General features: G+C 32.9%; 2 protein-coding genes and 1 long non-coding RNA gene across 3 annotated transcripts; 2 read left to right on the top strand and 1 right to left on the bottom strand.

The window, feature by feature from the left end:
• The first annotated feature begins 4,481 nt into the window (after positions 1 to 4,481).
• On the top strand, positions 4,482 to 9,328 carry LOC128162461 (uncharacterized). The gene is made up of 6 exons (XM_052825671.1): positions 4,482 to 4,595; positions 4,881 to 5,080; positions 5,156 to 5,217; positions 5,430 to 5,549; positions 6,444 to 6,498; positions 7,649 to 9,328. The coding sequence occupies exons 1-6, from the start codon at positions 4,482 to 4,484 to the stop codon at positions 8,034 to 8,036; spliced, it is 939 nt and encodes a 312-aa protein (XP_052681631.1). The 3' UTR covers positions 8,037 to 9,328.
• A 3,111-nt stretch (positions 9,329 to 12,439) lies between these two features.
• LOC128164210 (uncharacterized) lies at positions 12,440 to 19,319 on the top strand. The gene is made up of 8 exons (XM_052827965.1): positions 12,440 to 12,546; positions 13,122 to 13,184; positions 13,492 to 13,581; positions 14,573 to 14,664; positions 15,281 to 15,444; positions 18,204 to 18,321; positions 18,672 to 18,777; positions 19,141 to 19,319. Exons 1-7 carry the CDS (start codon positions 12,444 to 12,446, stop codon positions 18,744 to 18,746), a joined length of 705 nt encoding a protein of 234 aa, XP_052683925.1. The 5' UTR covers positions 12,440 to 12,443; the 3' UTR covers positions 18,747 to 18,777; positions 19,141 to 19,319.
• An 899-nt stretch (positions 19,320 to 20,218) lies between these two features.
• On the bottom strand, positions 20,219 to 21,320 carry LOC128163035 (uncharacterized). The gene is made up of 3 exons (XR_008240756.1): positions 21,294 to 21,320; positions 21,038 to 21,159; positions 20,219 to 20,249 (listed from the first exon to the last, which is right to left on the bottom strand). It is a non-coding gene; the product is annotated as an uncharacterized LOC128163035 (long non-coding RNA).

Genomic DNA, 21,320 nt, shown 5'->3' on the forward strand with positions numbered 1-21,320 from the left:
AGGGCGAAGATGCGAAGTTGCAAAGGCGATAGTGCGAAGGCGAAAGAGCAGAAGTGCGTAGATGCGACGACGAAGCGCGAAGATGTGATGCCTAAAGTGCAAAGGTGCGAAGGCGAAGGAGCGATACTTCTATCACGCCTTCCCAACTTTGCACTCTGGCCTTCGCATCTTCGCACTTTCGCCTTCGCCTTAAGGTTTTTTGATTGCATTCAGCAAGTCTCGGTCGATTACATAGAATTTAATACAGGCACCGTACTCGCTAAGGTTTTCGGATTAATCCATGCTATTATTGGTACGCATGCGCTAGGCCATCGCGCTTACTATGAATGTTTATAAATATTTTAATGTGTACATGTAACATATATGTTTACCAGTGCTGGCTATGCCTAATCATTATCTACTCCACACAAAATTTAATGTCCGCCATAATGTGTACATATGCACTTCCAGACTCCTGTCACTTACCAGCCGTCTCTTTACCGTGGACCAAACACAGTAACAATGTAATTTCATTATGCGACACTCCTTGCTCATGCATGGATCTAGAGGGGGATAAGGGGTCCGCCCCCCCCCCCCCCCCCGCCGGAAAATTCAATATTAATAATTTCACGCAGTAAAAGGGGAGAGGGAGTCCGAACCCCATCCCCCTGGATTATTTTATTTTATTAATTTTATAAAAATAAAATTTCGAAAATATGCCTCGGAACCCTTTAGAGCTCCGCAATTATAAAACATAGGTAATCACATATTACAAAGCTCACCGAGACGAGGCATCACCTTTATGAGGCATCGCCTTTATGAGACCACCTTTATCATATTATATGAACACCATCCTTTATGATCTTGGATATTCATGGATTCTGTTTTGAAACAATATCGTATATCATGATCATCTGTTAAAAAATTTTATGTTAATCATATGTTCATATGTTAATCAATACAATAATATAAAATTAAAAATGCATCCTATCATAATTACAATATATATCATATAATACCATAAAATACCGTAAAATATTGTGAGATATGATATTGTAACGTATGATATGACATTGTATTGTGTTATACATTATTGTATTTGATCAAACAATACAATATCATAAAACATAATGCAATATAGTATTATATGAAACAATATCAAACTGCAATAATACATCATAACATTGAAACATATGATATTAAATTGTATTATTAAGCATTGAATCATTATTGTTTGAAAGATGTGGTCTCATAACTGCAACGGTGTGTGCATACAAATTGTATAACGCCCGCTAGCGCGTTATGAAAATTTGTTTGCACTCATTGTTGCAGTTATGAGACCACATCTTTCAAAAAATAATGATTCAATGCTTATATTTACGTTTTTTTAACATGTATTAATTTTCTTTCCCGCAAATAAGATTTTTTTAAACAGGCTCTGTCTTATTCAACAAGTAATGCGAAATTAACAGAATGGCCACTGGAACAGCCACAATATGCTGACAAAAATAGTATACAGCGTTTTAAATTCTAATAACACAATTTTATTTTTGCTTTCTGTAATTTAATGAATTTACTCTTCGTATACTAAGAAATAAATCAATTGAATTCATTTAACTGTCAAAATATATTTACATCAATGAGATATTTATCAGCGTAAGTATAATATCAGGTCGTTATCCGGTTTGAAATCGAGAGAAGAGTCAGTTCCTGTTCTTCGAGAAATACTGAAGAAATACTGAATGTATTCATACGCACCAGATTTGGTGATTAAGTCTTCTGTGTTGTGTGTAACAATATTATATTATACATATTGTATCATATGATACAATAATATATTTTACAATATCATACAATACAATTTCATGTGATGTGATAATATATCATATTATAAACCAATATCATATTATACACTATCGTATGATACGATATCATATAATAGAACAGTATCATATTATACAATTTCATGTGATATAATTCTATATTACAGAAACTAATATCATATTATACAAAATCGTATGATACAATATTATAGAATATACAATATAGTATCATAGGATATAATATTATATTTTGCAATATCTTATGTAATAGTATCATGTGATTAAATTATAAATTAATAATACAATATAATATTATACAATATTGTATCATTATATACAATACTATACAAAACGATATCATGATACAATATCATACCATAAAATATCAAAAAAAATTATACAATATCATATCGTATCATATAACTTTTTATAATATTACATATGATTATCATAGGAATCATGTTATATCATTTATCAACAAACACATCTATCTATCGAGCAGGTTTGAGTAAGGTAGAAGATTTCTTTAGCATCCTTGATAATGGAGATCAGGCTCTGCATCTGAAGCAACCTCTGCGTTTCATTTATAATATAGTTAAATCAACTATGCAAGCTATCTATCTAGCTATAAAACATGTGACCTGTTCCAAAAAACTAAACCTCATCAAGAATCATAAACCTATGGCTCTGATTCAGCATTCAAGCCTGTCAGGTGCATCAGTATCATAAGACTATATCAATGCAAGATTGGTAAAGTTAGGACCAGTAATAACTTATATATCGTCTTCAGAGGGCACCTGTGTCAAAAACTTTAACCAGCTCTTAAAATCTTAACCTCCTCCAGCATCCGAAACCTGTGGCTCAGATTCAGCATTTAAGCCTGTCAGGTGCATCACTATAATAAGACGCACCAAGATATTATCATTAGAGGGCACCTGCAACAAAAACCTTTACCTTCTCCTGCATCCGAAACCTATAGCTCAGATTCAGCACTCAAGCCTGTCTGGTGTATCATTATCATAAGACACACCATCCATGCAAGTTTGGTGAAGTACGGACCAGCAGTAACTTAGATATTGCTATTCAAGGCACCTGCAACAAAAACTTTAACCTGCTCCAAAAACCTTAACCTCCTCCAGCATCTGAAAGTTAGGAACCAGATTCAGTAGGTCCAGACGCATCCTCCATGTAACTTTGGTGAAGAGAGGACAAATAATAGCTTAGATACAGGAGCTGCAACTAAAACTTTAACCAGCTCCGGACGCCGACGCCGGGGGTATAGCATATGCTCCCATTGACTTCGTCTCGGTGAGCTAAAAGGCGAAAGCGCGAAGATTCGAAGGCGAGAGTGCGAAGTTGCAAAGGCGAAGAAGCGGTAGTAGTATCACGTCTTCGCCTTCGCAACTTAGCACTTTCGTCTTCGCGCTTCGCCGTCGCATCTTCTATATTCTTCATATTGTTCATGAATATAATACTTGCATTGATGATTTCCGCAATACAAACTGCTGGGTATACAAGTGCATCACTCAGAATTAATGATGAAACCAAAATTATGAAAAGTTTACTACACTGTTAGGCATTATAACCAAGCTGAAGTTAGAGCCATTACGCCAGTAGAGGTTAACGGCTAATAAGGAAAATCGTCAAAGTACTGAGAGTACTCGTACAGAAAATATATTTTACTTGATCCTCGGCATACTTTAGTAAGTTTATTTAATACCACGATGGTTAATGCATCAATAGTTTGTATGAGCATTGGTAACGTTGGATACAATAAAGATCGTGTGATCAAAATCAAGAGGGATATAAACCCCTAACATGGGTCCTAACCTCTTATCAACGCTTTTAGAAACACTCTTTTCTTATTATAATCGATCAGTGTTTATTTTCTATTAAGATTTACTATAGTCAGGTACTCTTCACAAATTTGCTCTAAAAGAATAAAGTCTATCCATGATCACAAATACAACATTACAACAAATGATGTTCATGTATTACGTAGAAGAAAACAAAACTAACGCAGAATGCTTTTAAAAAAAAAAATAACTTTCCCCAAGAAATGTAAATAAGAAGTATTCATATTTCTACGTTACCTGCCCCCTTAGTCTTTTCCCATAAAGATATATACATGTATCATTCTTCGATTGACAATTCATTCACCAATGAATATTGCTTATATTATTACAACAATTATTCTTTCATGATTATTGTTCGTTAATTATCACACAATATCCTCATTGTGTATGAATCTTTCTTTATTTGCGTCATTTCCCGCCGTTTGTCGACAAGAGAAGTAACGTAACTGTTGACAATCAATTTGTGCAATGTCAGAGTGTTTTACGTGTGCTTGCTACGGATAGGAAAAACTAAATACAGCGATTTATTTACAAGATCAGTGTTTATAATTTCAAAATCAGTTGAACAGAGTGAAAAATAAAGTAACTTCAAAGTCATATCTTGGATACGGGGTAACCAATTTCTATTCATGTTTAGGGGGGGGGGGCATTTTTTTATGGGGGTCATTTTTCTTCATGTTTAACATGAAGAAAAATAACCCCTGGGTCTTTTTTCTTCAGAAAAGTCCAATTATTCTTCAGCTAGGGGGGTCATTATTCTACGTAGAAAAATGACCCCCGGTCATTATTCTACGGGGGTCATAATACTTCATTACACCGGAAGATGCATACACCCGTGAAGTGTGAGGCAAGCTCTCACACGTTCTATCACCTACAGGCAAGGGTGTGCATGTACTGTGACGCTTGTACTGAGAGACACTCTCAATTTCCTGCAAAGGTTCGGTTTAGTACCTCGAAAGTGAAGGAAATTTGATGTAGTCATATGTAGTCATAATCATATTTATGTCTGCTTTTCTATTAACGATAAACTATAATGCTGATAGAAAATCTTTATAATGGCGTAGCATATCCAGTCACAGAGGCTTGAAAAATAGTTGAAAAGTGAGTATCTCGCAGAAAAAAGATAACCTTGGGGTACATACTTTTTTCCTGCTGTTTTCACAAGCCCCGGTGATAGGATATGATACGTCTAGATCTAATGGTTTCCATGGTTTGTTCTCAGGTAATAGGTTTGGAAAGAAACTCCAAATACAGAGTAACCCATGGCTTTACATGCAGAATTTGCAAACTAGGAACTAATTTCAACAAACGAACATTTGAATTCCGCTGTAGAACTTGCAGGAACTGTACCACGTTATGGATAGTCGACAAGGAAAGCGAACGTACACATAGATCTGATGCTGCATGTGGAGACACAATAGAGTGAGTTTCTTAAACCAAAGGATTGATCTGTCACCTAATAAAACGGAATTAATTCCTTTCAATTTTAACACGCAGGTTCTTGAGTTTACACAAACGGCAAGCACCTTCAGATGAAGTAAAAACAAGAACATATCAAGGTGAGATACCGATTAGTTTATTATATAGATTGATGTCTTATTTAGTTGCAATGTACTGGCTTCCGCTCTACCCTCTTCCTAAAATAAACAAAATTAATACAAAAACTTCAACTAGATACGAGCGTTATATTCAAATAAACTACATTGGTGATTTTGATAAAAGCTCAGTTTTCATTGAAACGAAATTCGGCAAGCTGTGTTTCGTTTTTTAGACCCGTCATCTCAAAACGTTATACTCCTCATTTTACTGAGTCTTCTGACGCTTCTCTTCATCACCACCATTTTTGCGGTCCTATGCCGAGCTTACAATCGCGCATCCATGCGGCACTGCAGTAAGTAAGACAATGCTGTTTAAAAATGTGCAAATAATGATGAACGTTGTATAGAGGAGGTGTTAAGAAACATTTATTCATTTAAAAAATGTTTTATTTAATATCACATAATCTATCAGATTAGGCAGCAGATACCGCCTATTTTAGCTTTCTCCCTTAATCAAGGCCATCAAAATAAAAATGAATAAAAAAGTATTGAAAAGTTCAATTTTAGAATACAACTCAGACTCTAGGAAAGACACAGATGAAAAAAGAAATTCATTACATGCTATGATACCGGTTCTATAAGGAAAGAAAGATAAAAATATTTTCCAAAAAAACAAAAAAGCGTTTTGTTGCCGAAATAAAAGTATGTATTGATTTAAATATTTAAACATTGATATCATAAGGACTACCATAAAACAATAATTTGATTAAAATTTGATTATCGATAGTAGTTATAACAAATTTATGGCTTGAAAAAATGTCATTCTTTTGAAGAGAAACTGATATTGATTAGCATCCCCAGCTCAATCTACTTAATAACCACACACTGCCGTTTCTGCTAAACCATTTTTCACAAATATGTCATTAAAATACTTGCACTGTTCCTTAATTGACAATATATTATTTATGTTTTATTTACGTGTCACAAAATTAAGAAGTTTATGACTTTTCATCCAAAAATAGAAATTAAAAAGACTCTTGAAAAAGAATATACTAGAAGATTTTTATTGGGATATGGTAATTTGATCCATTGTTTCACAATGGAAGGAAAAACTGTCATTATCAGACCATATCAGATGTAGTTATAATTGAGGAATCTTGAAATTATACTTCACTGTTTTTTTAGGTTATAAGTGTGAACTGGTGGACGTTTCAACTTGAATAAACGTTTAGCGTCCTTTTTTGTAGTTAAGAACGCTACAAGGGGAAGTGGACACAAGGAGACTCTTCAATGTCTGAACAAGTAAGGGCTGCAGTCATATACCGGTGTAATAAATAGGTATACGTTTCTTCCTCGTATTTAATGATTAACCTGTGTATGCATGTGATATATTTTGTAATTAACTAATTATCGTGTACATGTTCTTCACCGGACATTCAATAAATTGTTAAATGTTATTATATTCCGATAGTTTTTAAATTTCAACGGCGTTAATCCAACAAGAGACACGTGAGAGTTAATGTCTTAATTTACGTCTGAGTATATTTGCTGACACAATCGTTCGCTTAATTGATTCTTTTATGTAACTTTTACTTAAATATCATCAGTTTTTCAGAAGCTGTTTGATTATTGATTTCTTTATAATTTTGAGTTCATTGTAATTGTTCACTTTGTATGAAGTCGAACTAGCAGTCATATTCAGTTGAAATCAGATATTTGGTGTTGATACACCCCAAACTCATATAAAAGTATCTTCCATGTAAACAAAAATATTAAAACCCATGTCGGTTTATTGGAATTTTCACGAATCCTAGTTCAACAAATAGAGAAAAAGGAGGGTTAGTTTAGTTTAAGTTCTGTACGGGAGAGAGCATTCCGATATATTTGCTGTATTGATTTTTATTTTTTTATTTAAGTGTAAAAATATTTCGTTTTTTATATGATTATTGAAAATTGTTAGGAAAACACTGAAGAAAAAAGCAGGGGAAATTATTTTTTGTTAAGGGGGATGTGCGGCCATCTTGTACATTTGAGGATAAGAATGTAAACATTTCTTGAACTAGCTTGTTTCTGCCCGAAACTGGCAAAAAATGTTGCCAAAAGATATAAAAGCAATAAATATGAAGTCCTACATGTCATTTTGTTTGAAAAGTATGCATTCATGAACAGGACAATGCCTTTTTAATCATTAGAAACAGCTGTCGAACTGCACAGCTACAGACTTATTTTGAAGATTTAAAAACCTGAGAAAAAAATTGAAGGAGATTAAATGGTTTCCTCTCTACAACCATTTGTTTATATCTTTTGGCAACCGTTTTGGCTAGTTTTGGTCAGAAATAAGACAGTTTAAGAAATGTTTACCTTCTTATCCAGATGGCCGAGCAAACTTTTCGAAGATTCCCGACTTTATTGATATTATGTATGGTAACTTATACGTGAAACTGCTTTCCAGCTTTCAACCAACGAACTTTCAACCTTTTTCGTCACCAGAGTCAACAGCGATCGACATAGATGTTCCGAAAGAAAACGGAGAGACGCGTCCAAAAGGAACAACGCACAATGCTCAGCGCAACGTTGTAGAAAATGAACGAAGGAACAGACCCCCAACTTTACACCTATCCTCGGGGTCTACCATAGAGCCCGAGTTCAATTGTAGCTCGTGGAACTTGGCTGCTTCCGATTTATTATCAAGAACACAGTTCACCGTTGGGAACACGAATAATGCCCTTTCACGTTCTGTCATTTGTCAGTTCAGCGACAGGCATTCTGAACCTGGCAACGAAGACGAATCCTTGGATATGTTATCTCAGTTTTCCCCTGTTTTAGAATTAAGATATTAGCCTTTAGAAATGATGGAGGAAAACAAAAGTGACATAACATGAACATGTTCAGCTGGTTTATGCGGTTCTAATTTGGTCGTATATTGAAATAGTTACATCAAACAGGATTTTTTTTTTAAGATAGGTGCTTACTGACTGGCTACGGAAATATATCTTGTTTATCAATTTCATCCTACCTCCAATGTTTTGGAGGTCCGTGTTGGCTCAAGGTTTGTATTTTGACCACCACAAACAAACAAAATCATCAACGTTTCGTTTTTCCCTATTATGACACTTTCCCGATTTTGACATTTACCTCGATTATGACATGTCCAGTTGTGACAAGGAGCATACGGCGGGAGCGACCGGTCAGCAGAGGATGCTCACTCCTCCCAAGCACCTGATCCTACCTCTATCTTTTTAGAGGTCCGTGTTGCTCTGCTTTAAATTTGTACTTCGTTTAATGGATTTTTGAGATGGTCGACAGTTTGTTATTGTCATTTTTCACAGACGGCGAATATTTTCACCGCGCCGTCTTTCAGATTATCATCTCGATATATTTCTGTTCTCTATTAATTTTCTCCATTAAGACTTTTAGCTGAAACATTTATTCACAAAAAGCTATTATCTACGTAAATCCACGCACATGATGAATGACCATCTTTAAGTTATCCTTAAAAGTGGCTTAAAGATGCTTAAAGGTAGCTTAAAGACGGTCTCTCTACCACCTTTAAGCTACCTTTAAGTTTCAATGTGGCTTACACGTGTACATATAAGCTTATATAACTTAAACGTAACATGACCCTACATCCGTCCAATTTTACAAAGTCAAACTTTTGAATATTACAAGTCTCACATTTCATGTTAGTTAACCTAAGTTGAAAGCTCAAGTGAGCTTTTCTGATAAATTTTAGCCCGGTGTTCGTCTGTCTGTCCGTTTGTAATTATTATTTTTTATTTTCGACCTCACCTTCAGAAACACTGGGTTAAGTGTAATTAACATTTTTCATGCACATCAATTTTTTTCAAATGTCGAATGACAAAGACATTTTTTTGTATAGCCTCTGCTACAATTTTGAAAATGTCTACATCTCATTTGCCGCAAAAGAGGTTAATGCATTATAAGAAAAAGTATTTTATGATTTAATATAAAAAGAAACTTTTATATTAAGTTGTGATTTAAGATAATATTCCGTTTGTTTAATAATATTTGTTATAAATTTTATGTCTTTATATCCGGAAGTTCTGCTATCTGGATTTACAAATATTTGGGCTATGTTTTAATTTTTTTCTTTAGTTTAAACGTTTTTCTACGTTGATTTAGTTTTATATTGTTTAAGCTAGTTAATTTAATAAATATTAAAACAAAAAAACCCAACCTTTTTTTCATTGCTGCCTTTTCTATGTTCAAACCTTAGTTACGAAGTTTGTGGATGTACTTTTTTGGTTTGAATTACCATAAATACAAAATGAAAAAAGACTACTGTGCAAAGTTTCATTTCCTTAATGAAGGATGTTTTTCTCTATAAATCTAATGTAACAGTATCCCCCAACTCTTTAATTTGTTTTCCATACTATGGACTTGATTAATGTATCATAACGACACCACTACTATTTTATAAAAGTCCACTGGCGGTTATATGGAGTGTTATGATATTTAATTTATTTAGATTCTCTACGTCTTTGTTTTAACATGCTCACACTTGGCGGGTGCCCTAGCCAAGGTGTTTCCGGAATGTCTCCCCCTCTACCTGGAAAGTAGCCTGTGTCTCAGTCTGTATAAAAAGAGGAGGCAGAAAGAATGCTCCCAAATGACTACTTTCATTTAGATATAACAATTTAATATGACATTTTAACAATAGATATAAATATTAATTACAATGTTTATCAACATTTATAGTTATTACAAAAATCTCTGAAAGTAAAATATCATTTGAACCCTCTGAATCTATTAACTTTACATTTGAGAATTCGCGCAAGCTTTATAATTTATCTTACCTGTATAAAAAGAGATGACACAAAGACAGCTTCCAGATGACTACTGGAGAGCCGTGTTTCCCGCACCCCCATTTTACACGCACTGACACTGCGCTACAACATTCTCCTCCTAATTAGTAAATGCAATCAAGTGCATACTAATTATCTGACGCACCGTGGTCAGTTGTAGCGTTTTATCGAGATTTCTGACCCGGCGTCGACAGGATCATCACAGGACTTAATAACACATTTCTCCATAAACATAAATAAACATACGCTATCTATCTTACATGTACTTTAATCAATTTCTATAGAATTTCCGTTATGATAAATGTATGAATTACTGTAAACGTACTATATTTGGCTGTGTATTCTACTTAGCGTTTTTGGCGAAATACGGCTTCCGCTAAATCAAGTACATCGCTAAATGCCATGCATATATGTAAAAAAATAGTCACATTCAGGATTAAGCTCATTCAAATCCACCCCAACTTGTTCAAAAACTAATTTCCGCCAAATATCGTACACGCCAAATGGGTACCTTGAGTAACCTCACAGTCCTCTTTATGTTGAATGAAAGGCAGATGTTTGTCTTCTTCACTTTATATTCTTGCATTTTAATAATAATCTGCTGATATGAATCAATTTCTCTGCAGAAAAAGCCAGCAAAACAAGCAACCCTCTAAATATATGTGTGACGTATATTTACTGTTTAAACTATAAATTTAAAATCTTAATACGTGCATTATAATTGAAAAACAAACATCAACACCATTTCAAAGGAATTTAAAGACAAACTGACAGCTAATGTAAATGTTTACAAATCCAATGATAAACTGGCCAATTTTGGTATGTCAATCATAATATTACTGGGTATATAATTGTACACGCATGACATATACGCAGTAAAGGTAACAAATCCGATCCTATTTGCTGACGTTATATGCATTCTTATCCATGTCGGAAAAGATTAAATAGCTGTCTTCGTTTGGCTGTTGAATTTGTCCCAGATTGATTTAATTCTTAACTGTAAGGGGGTAGATATAATCTACCTGTTGTACGCCATCCACGATTTATATTTACCTTTATACAAAGTTTATGACTATAAATGAACTATGTTAAACATATTAATTTATATTTTATGTTATTAAAAATTCTTATGAAGAAGATTTGCCTTGTCAGCTTAATCTACAATTTTGCAAACTATCTTAAAGCAGCATGATAAGATAATGTCCCAAATGTAACAAATCTCCATAAGGTTATTTTAAAAGAACTGGCTCCATGAAAAAAGACAATAACAAACTGTCAAACAATTTCTTCCTTTTATATTAGTCTTTTATTCAGGATATGTTTTATGACAGGTAAAACCAATCCAAGATGTTTAAGTACTAAACATAAATTATACAATTTCACTATTTGTGATTCTTTTTTGCTCAGTTTGTGTGTGTTTTTTTTTTTACAACGTCTGTTTAGTTTTGTTGTTGTTTTTTGTTTGTTTTTTGAACATGTGTTTTGTTTTTGTTTTTTAAATTATTTTTTTTTTATATTCTTTACAACGACTGGAAAACGTCCAGAAGTATACTGTTAAAACTGTAAAAATATTATATAAAACATAGAAACGTAGATCTATTTAATATGTTTGAATATGTCTCCAGTTTTTTTATTAATTTAACACTGTCTATTATGATAATTGTCTTGAAACATAATCTAAGTATCAAATAGCTAAAAGAACACCCTTTTAGCGAAATATGAAATCACGATTTTTTTATTTGTCCTTAAGCTGAATTTTATATCGTTTGAAATATGATTATCAAATCAAAATATGACTACTGAAAAAGCATTGATATATAAATGCCCTTTCATTTTAACCCCTTCCCCGCTAAATTATCTTTTTGTAACGATGTTTGTTGTGTTTCAAGTTCTCATGCTTGCCTTTATTTTTATTTTTTGTTTATATTCCCTATTGTATGATAATTTGAACAAAAAAATCATTACAATTAACTTAAATAAATCTATAGCATAAGAAAATAAGAAATAAGTAAAAGAACTATCTGTAATTGAACCTAGCTAACTTGCAGACAAATATACTAAAGTATTTTAAAATAGTGTCAAGTTAGATGAATAACTAATAAGTAGATTTTTAAAAAAACCCACAATGAATAGCATACGCAGAGGCTGTATGGGTCAAGTGTGTTATAAGTACATACAATATGTAGTACGGATTAGACAGATACTGCCCAAGAAAACAAAGGTCAGTGTGCTCTTAATGATGTTATATAAGTACTTTTCAATGTCAGAATAGTAACAGTTAATTAGTCAGGTCTCTGAAACAAAAAAAAGTAATCCTATCACTGACCGAACAGGTGCTTTTAGTATGAATTGGCAAAGGTTGGTGAACTTGAATGGAAATGTTAATCGTTTAATCGTATAATGTTGACCCTATTACTTAAAATGTATATAAAGCATGAAATGTTGATTCGGTGTTTATTTTCCGTGTTAGAAATTGTAAAGATGTTTAAAACAATTGTTATAATTTCATTGGCGCTAATGGCAGGTATGTAATATTATATTATATATGTACGTATAATCAGAATTTACATAAAGTTTTATAATAATATTTCTCTTATTCAGACTATTGTCGTCTTTATCGATTTACTAATTTCAATATTTAAAAAATGTATTAATTATTGGAAAAACAACGAAAAATCAGTAATCTGAAATTTTTTGGTTTTGTATTTGAGTTTTTGGTTTCTGATTTCAACATATCAAGCGCACTTTTTAATGCAAATTAAGAACTGGTGTTTGTCATTTTCTTTGAAATTCAACTTTCCCAGCCCTTTTTCCAACTTTGTGACTCTTGTCGTCATATTCATAAATATGAACAAATATTTTTATTATCAGTGGACATAAGTGCGAAAAACAAGCAAATATACACGTATGTTAACATTTTAGTAACTATAAATACGTGTTTTATAAAAAAAATAATTCTGACCGAGTCTAATTATTATTTTGTTTTGGTTTTAATTTGTTTATGCTGAATTTGTTGTTGTAGTACATAAGCATCTAAAGATGTCACGATCTTTTTTTTCTATATGCTTGAGTTTAGTATTTGTTGTATGTTTGTTTAAGCCGCAGCCTATACGGAACATGAGAGTTATAACAACCGCCATCTTTCTTCACATCACAGAAATGGTAAAGCGTATTTTATATCCGTTCAGTTTAATGAATAATTGTTTTCACATTTAATCAGTATTTTAATAAACAACCCCTAATAGTTGAAATGACTTTATTTTGAAATTTGAGGTCCAAGTGTAACCAAAATTTTGTGATATGTGTGAAATATTGTCCAATGGGCGTATAGATATAAGCAGACTTAATTTTTCTTTAATATTTTAAAGAAAACAGGCAATAGTTTTTCCCTTCTAGACCAACAATTTATTATAACCTATAAATATTTCTCTTATCTTGTTACACACTATACTTTTGATCTTGTGCGCAGCTCACAGAGAATTACACGTTCATCTTCACGTGCATCAAGAAGAGGACCATCACCATTCTTCGGATCACGAACAATGTCACGAGGCCGCAGGTACTTGTATACAGCACTTCATCTATGTCAATAACTTTTTGTCGTTAAAATTTAAAGAATGAAACCGTTCTCAGAGTAGTAATAAGCTAAGCTCAATCATTTGACAATACACTAAACAAAGAGAGACAACTCAATTAAATAGAATTTAACTGTAAAAACTTATTGGTGCATCCTGATGATACACTTATACAAGCGACTTCATTTAATTAATGCTCATTGTTATACCGGTTCATTTATGCACATATTATCATATTCTTATCAGATCATGAATGAACTAGATGACTTAACCATAATTGCTAGCGCTCTCGAGCGCTAGTAAATACGTTAGTCTTTTTCACTGGAATACGCATGCTCGACTCCATAGTGGGGGATTCTGGGAATACTGTACTACCGAAGATAAACTGTACTATTTGAATTTCGTTTTATCATCATCACATGAAGTTTTGTGTTTTATTGAAAATGTCAAAAAATAACAGTAGCTTAGGTCTTAATGCAAATTTATTTTAAATATAATAAATAGCTGGCTTTATCTTAAGCTCGGAAAACAACCTCGGATATGTTTTCCAAGCTTGCCGAAAAGGCCCGAGAAGATACGACTGCTACACAACAATACCAATGGTTCTTGAAAATTTTCACTTCGAAATTGAAATGACAGTAGAAACATAATGATTAGCTATGCCATTGCCGATGTGAAGCCCACTCTAGATTCACAATTCTAATCAAACTGAGACCCACTCCAGCACAGTTCCAGTACACCACTGTGCCTTCTTATTGTTAATTAATCGATTCAGGAATTTAAATCAATGAGTTAAAAATCTGATTCTTGTTTTAGGGAGGCTACAGCGCTGCTCACCAATCTTTTTAAAAGATAAGCTTGTTAAGATATAAGCTCTGCCCCTCTTCCCACCCAAACATCCAAAAAAAAAAAAAAACTATACAAAGGTGTGAAAAAGTACTATAAGTCGTCATGAATTTAATATGTTATTTACAGCCGAGCATTTTGCTCACTGTGAAGTTAGACCGAATTCTCTCCTCAGTGATTTTGTTCATCAAATACACGGAAGTATCAAAATGTCACAGAAGGTACGTTATACGCATGGATTTGGATTACCGTTCATGCGCATATAACACTTAAGCTGTAAAAAAGATTAACACATTTATTTAAAATCAATTTTAGGTAAAGTAAAGAAGAAAAAATTAAATTAAAGTATAATACATACTTATATTGTAACTATATGATACTGAAATAGAGAAAACTGATTGAAAGATGTGTTGCTTAAATATGATTTAAAGGAAGATTAAAGATGAACATTGTAGTTAGGTCTGGTGTTCGAAATATCTGTTTTCATTATGACCGATAAGGTTTTGTCCAAAATTTGCCAGCAGGTAGCAAAAAATATTGCATTTCCAATGTTTTATGTAAAAAATATTAACTTCCTACAAATGAGCAGTTTATAGTTGAGCTGGAAGGTAAACAAGAAAATATCTAATTGAAAGACATCTGCTGTTTACTTTAATGTATAAGTACTGACAGTCTTCTTAAGTACTTAAACGGATCTAATTTATATATCTGCGAATCTATTTCTCGTTCAATTTGGCTACTAATTTCACACATAATATGTTAAAAAAGAAGCAGACATCTAAATCAAGCATCACAATTATAATAAATTTGCATTCACTCTTCTATCCTCTTTTTCAGGGCCACGGACCACTGACCATGAAGATTGGCCTCAGCGGTTTTAACGTTAACGCAGAGTCAAACCATGATAAACATGGCTTCCACATTCACGAGTTTGGAGACCTAAGTAACGGTTGTGATTCTGTGGGAGAAATGTATCATGTTCGAGATAGCGGATACCATAGGTACGAAAAATAATATTAACTTTTATATCATGTGAGACATGGTGAATATCATAGGTAGGCAGACTATTATAGAACTTCGTATCATGTGAGGTATAGCGAAGACCATAGGTAGGAAAAATATTTTAAAACTTAGTACCATGTGCGACGATAGGAAAATTATGGAAATTTAGAATTTTGAACGTTTTCGACTCAAATACTTGTCGGTCGTATCCTGTAGTAAACCCCAGACTCATTTTCAGGTGTTCCTGATCAAAATTTTAATTACGTTTTTACTAAAGCATAAAGTAGTTGTTAACAATGGATTCAATGTGTAATGGAAATAGTTCAAGAATTCAAAACTCGTAAATACCGATTGAACAACTCTTGTTGAATATTAATGAGAATTAAATGCCTTCAGAATAGCATACAGTTAATATTAACTGACGAGGACTGGGTGGTCTTTGAAAAAGTTAGACAACTGTAGACGTGGAAAACATTACGATGTTATTAATTTCACTATGTTTGCGATTAGACAATTTTCCGTGAATGTTGTGCATTAATAATTTAATATTGTTTTCAAAGCAATTAAAGGGGTAAAGACAGTTACTTAGTCGTGAAATTTTCACACGTGAAACTAAGGACGTTTACAGTGTATCAATCATTGTGGGAAGAAGAGCTTTGTATAAAAATGATATGTGGTGACATGTTTTCAAAGTAATGCTAGTAAGGTGTAATGCCACAAATTTAGCATTACAAGTAATGGTATTGTAATGCATTACTTTCCAAAATCTAGTGTAATGCTAGCAGATTACTTTGCATTACTATGCTTATTTATGCATGTTTATTTTTAAAATTGTGATGAATTAAACAACTTGAAATTGCATTTGATTAAGAATTATTTGAAAGAAGAAAAAAATAATTCTTGAGATAAAAATATTTTAGTTGTATTATTAATAAAATATAAAGCAACCCATTTTTAAATTGTCAATATGTTTAGTTATAAAAACATATCTTAAAAACATTCTTAAAAGTGTTGTTACAAAGAGTATGAAATTATTTGAAAAATTTACTCCAAGTAATTGAACATTTATTTAATTCTGCATTGTGTTGACACTCATTTAAATGCCCTCAAGATAATCTTAATATCAAAACAAGCTTTTGTTTTAAAAAGTGCTGAACACCCCGATCCCCTCTTTAAGGCTGTGACACAATTGAACAGAGGACAGACAAGCACCTTTAAAAGCTAAAATAAACGAATGCGTTGTCCAACCATTCTTTCTGGAAGCTTTGAAATCACTTCCATTAATAATTACCTATTTGAAAATAATTTCTCTCTCTCTCTCTCTCTCTCTCTCTCTCTCAATATATGTGTTTCATATTAAATACATTAGTTTGGACTGATAGAAAAACGATAAAGATTGCCAAACAGTATCTTTTGATTCCACGATTCCTGTAGAAGTTTATTTAATACAACTGGGAAGGTTTTCAAACCCGACAGAATGCAGTTAAAAGATAGGAACCTTTGAAACTTTGATGATCAAAAACTTCAACAGTAATCTTGTATAGGTTATTTAGTTTGAACCTGATAGTAAACATGAACCTGTAGATATGTTAATCTGTGCTTTATATTTGAAACATTTGCTATAAATCTCTAAAGCTTTAGTTTTTAAAAAAAAACTTATTATTGACTTTTCAAAAGTAATGGTAATTCATTACTTTACTCAAGTAATGGTAATGTAATGCATTACTTCAAGAAATTTAAGTAATGGTAATGGTAATGTAATGCCCAAATCCATGAAGTAATGGTAATGTAATGCATTACTTTACAATGTAATTCGCCCCAAGCCTGTGTGGTGATAACGAACAGTGTTTAAAATCAAGAGTCCGAAGGCAAATACTAAACAGGAGCAGAGCAAACACGGACCTCTTAAAAAAAATTAGAGGTAGATGTATGATCAGGTGCCGTGAAGGAGTGAGCGTTCTCTGCCGACCGGTCACATCCGCCGTGTTCTCCATGTCGTAGTCGGGAAAAGTCCGTATACAATTAGGTGATTAATTATGGTCTAACAATAAGTATGAACATTGTAAGTCAGAATGCGATCCAGTGGAAGATTATATTTGCTGACAAGGTCGTTGTATCAACCATAGAACTTACAAAAAGATGACTTCAATCGAGGCAGTTGATAGTCCTGTTTTATCAACATGTTTGTCATCAACATGTTTGTCATTAGCTTACCTCGCCTTAGAAACTGTTCATACGTAGACCATGCCCTTGTGTAATAAATAAACCGACAGACAAAAACTCCATAAGGTAAAGGAAAATATCTAAAATTTAAAGATAAGTTATATGGATATTTTCCTTACTGAATAGGTCATGGCTAAATAAATCATCTCTAAAATATCTCTAAAATTTTAAAGTGGATCTGGTGGGTTGTAGATCACTAAAATGTACGCGTTTGAACCTTTTAAACATATATTCTTTTCATTAAAGGTATATATCCTACTTTTGAAAGCATAATCAGTCAGTTATCAACTGATTGTGAGAAAAATCAAAAGAGTATTGCATAAAGGGATTTGTAAGAAAATTTCAATTGTGTATCGAATGACATAAACAGATGAAAACTTAAAATGACAAAAATAGATGCTAATAATAATACTTTCTGTTTCGTAGAAATCAGAAAACCGTCATTATACATTAAAAAAGTAACAAGTTTTACTGGAAAATTGAATCCATGGTCAATTGTCGGTAATTTTAAGTACTCTCCTGCATTCTTAAACAGTCATTCAGGCGACCTTGGAGATTTATTCCATGACGAATATGGATACGTTAATGATACGAGGAGTTTTGATTGGATATCGATGGACCATCATGACGGAATCTTAGGACGCTCATTGGTTGTAAGTCGTAAAATTGCATGTTTAAGGAGGCCGAGTGGTCAACAAACGAACCATCAGATCTACCATAAAACGTCACACGTGATTAGTGATTATTTTAGCCATGAACTATTATTTAGTAAAGAACATTTCCTAATAGTTGAGCTTTAAAATTTGAATATTTTCCTATATCTTTATATAAAAAGCTCTTCTTCTGTAGGAGTTTAAAATAGTCTAAAAATGGCAACAACTATCCATCTCTCTTTAATCATGTTATCAAAAGTGCGTCACACTGAATTCGTTGTGAGTACAATTTTACTTCTATAACTATTAACAAAATGAGTACCTTACAATATTTTTGGATTTCATTCCAGATATATCAAGGAAATCATAGCAGTCACACAGGAGCGCTTGCTTGTTGTATAATTGGTCGCTGTCATGGTCACTGAGCGATTGTCGTGAACATATTACATTAAGAGTGTACGGGGTTTGGCGGAGATTGATTATTTACCCTTCTATACACATATATGTATTACATTTGACGATGTATATTTTTTAACGGATGTCAAATTCCATGAAAATCGTTTGATGAAATACTCAGGTTTATATGATACGTTCACACTATACTCATATGAAAAATTGTTATTTGATTTTAATCATTTTCATGATATGTATACTATATTTTTCTTCATATAATTATCATAATTTCTTATATTAATATCAATTTTAGGGTGATTATTAGTAATTTGTTTCTCGATTACCTGCTCAAACGTCGATCATAGTGACATTTTGTTTATTATCTTTTCTTGTAATTTTATTTTTGTTTTTTGGATTTAATTTTAGATTTCTTGTAACTTGTTTGGAGTTTATTCCTTCATGGAGTCGGTTTGCCGGAGCTGGGCGGACGTTGTAGGAAAACAACCTTACAATTCGAGAGTGATTACTTTTGACACTATTAAACTGCTAGATCGTTGAATGTATTGACGGATTGTTCTGTACTTCACATTTAATAAATATTCAAGTTTAAAGATGCTTTTTTTAACTCTTTAACTTGTTTGGAGTTCATTCCTTATACTCCGTATTACCATATGGTCAATGAATTCTAGAGGTTGCCAAAATTGATATACTTTTTTCGGGGGGGGGGGGGGGGAGTGGGGTTCGCATGTTAAAACATAAATTGACGATCTTCTGTAATAATACAAGTAAACTAGGAAATATGCAGTATATGCAGCTAAATAATAAAACAAATTTCAATAGTTTACCCTTTAAAATTCTCCACTCATTCGCTTTTCACTTTGAATAAACCCATCGGTGTTGAAACAAATTATTTAAAATATTTCTCGCCCCTTGATGATCCTGAGAATTTCATTGGAGAATCGAAAAACCTTATCAAGAAATAACCGTGCCCTTTCCGTTCCATCAACCCCTCTTTATTTGAATGAAAACTGATATACATGTATTATGTTAAACTCAGGAGCAGACATTGGGCTGTACACAGGTCTTTCCCAGGCACGTAGCATCAGGGGGGCCCCCACTTTTTCTCGCAGCAACAATTTTTTTAAAATTTACATTTTAAAAAATGAATTATAATGGAGTTGGCCCCCCCACTTTTTTGGAAGTTACTAAAAAATTGATATGAAAATTAGGAAATGAGTAGTCAAATTGAAGGTACCCCCCCCCCCCCCCCCCCCCCCCCCCCACGGATTAGGAATTTCATGATTTGGAAGTAGGAATTTTTTGGCAGGGAAGAATTTTTTTGGAAGTATAGTTGAGTCTAACCCCCCCCCCCCCCCCCCCCCCCACGGATTAGGATTTTGAAGATTTTTGGAAACTTTAAATTTTTTTTTTCTTTTTTTTTGCTTGTCAAGATTTTTTGGATGGGTCTGGCCCCCCCACTTTCAAAAACGATGCTACGTGCCTGTTTCCATTTTGACAGGCTGGGCTACAGGTGGCTGAAATTGTAACAAATAAATGCAAGGTCATTAATAATATATATACACAATGTTCATTTTATAGACTGTTCCCATGTTACTGAAAAAAGATGAATTCATGCATACACTCATTTGTGCAACTTCTGTATCATTCATTTCATTACAATTATCTAGTACTGTACATGTATATACATGTTATTGTATCATATATAACTATTTTAAATTCTGCTAATAAAAATTAAATCACCATACATAACTTCAGGGTTGTTGCAGGTGGCTGAAATTGTAACAAATAAAAGCAAGGTCATAAATAATATATATACACATTGTTCCCTTCATAGACTTCTCCCATGTTATTGAAAAATTATGGATCCAAAAATAGACTTACATGTGCAAATGTAAATCATTTATTTCAATCATTTATTTTACATATCGTAACTAACAATGTTTTTTCTCAGAGAAATTGAGGAAGCTGTAGGTGGTCAACAAACTATAGCCAATTGATTTACCTTAACTTTTAAGATATGATCTTTTAAGCTCTAATCTATTATATAGGAAAAAATATTTCATACATTTTAGCTTTAATATTTGAACTTTTGATTTTCCTGTATCGTTATACAGAGCTCCTCTATGTGGTCTAAATACAACCATGGCCATACAGTTCTCTTAAACACCATAAAAAATATGTATTGTCAGGGATTTAACAGAAATTTAAAAAGGGGTCAATCAGTAGTCAAAATCTAAACCATAGATTAATCCTAAAGTTTGTCTCTCAACGTGCTGAAGGTCTGATATTTTAATTTACTTACGTATACATTTTGGAAAAGCGGGACCATCAAAAAACTGCCCTGTCATGGGGTCACAGTCTTTTTGTATGGCTGTGTCGCCGTTATCAAATTCATAGCCGGAGTTACACTGAGCCGTACACTGACTGAAACAAAAATGCCACTCAAGAGTTTTACAATGGACCTTTAGCTAGGGTAAGTGTTCACTTTATCAATAATATTATGGCAGACTAGTTTACAATCATGCTTGTGCAACAACATGTACTTATATATTACTCACTAAAATATAGTAGTATCTCCGCAGTTT

Source organism: Crassostrea angulata, chromosome 9, assembly GCF_025612915.1.
Source record: "Crassostrea angulata isolate pt1a10 chromosome 9, ASM2561291v2, whole genome shotgun sequence".
In the NCBI taxonomy this organism is placed as follows: Eukaryota; Metazoa; Mollusca; class Bivalvia; order Ostreida; family Ostreidae; genus Magallana; species Magallana angulata.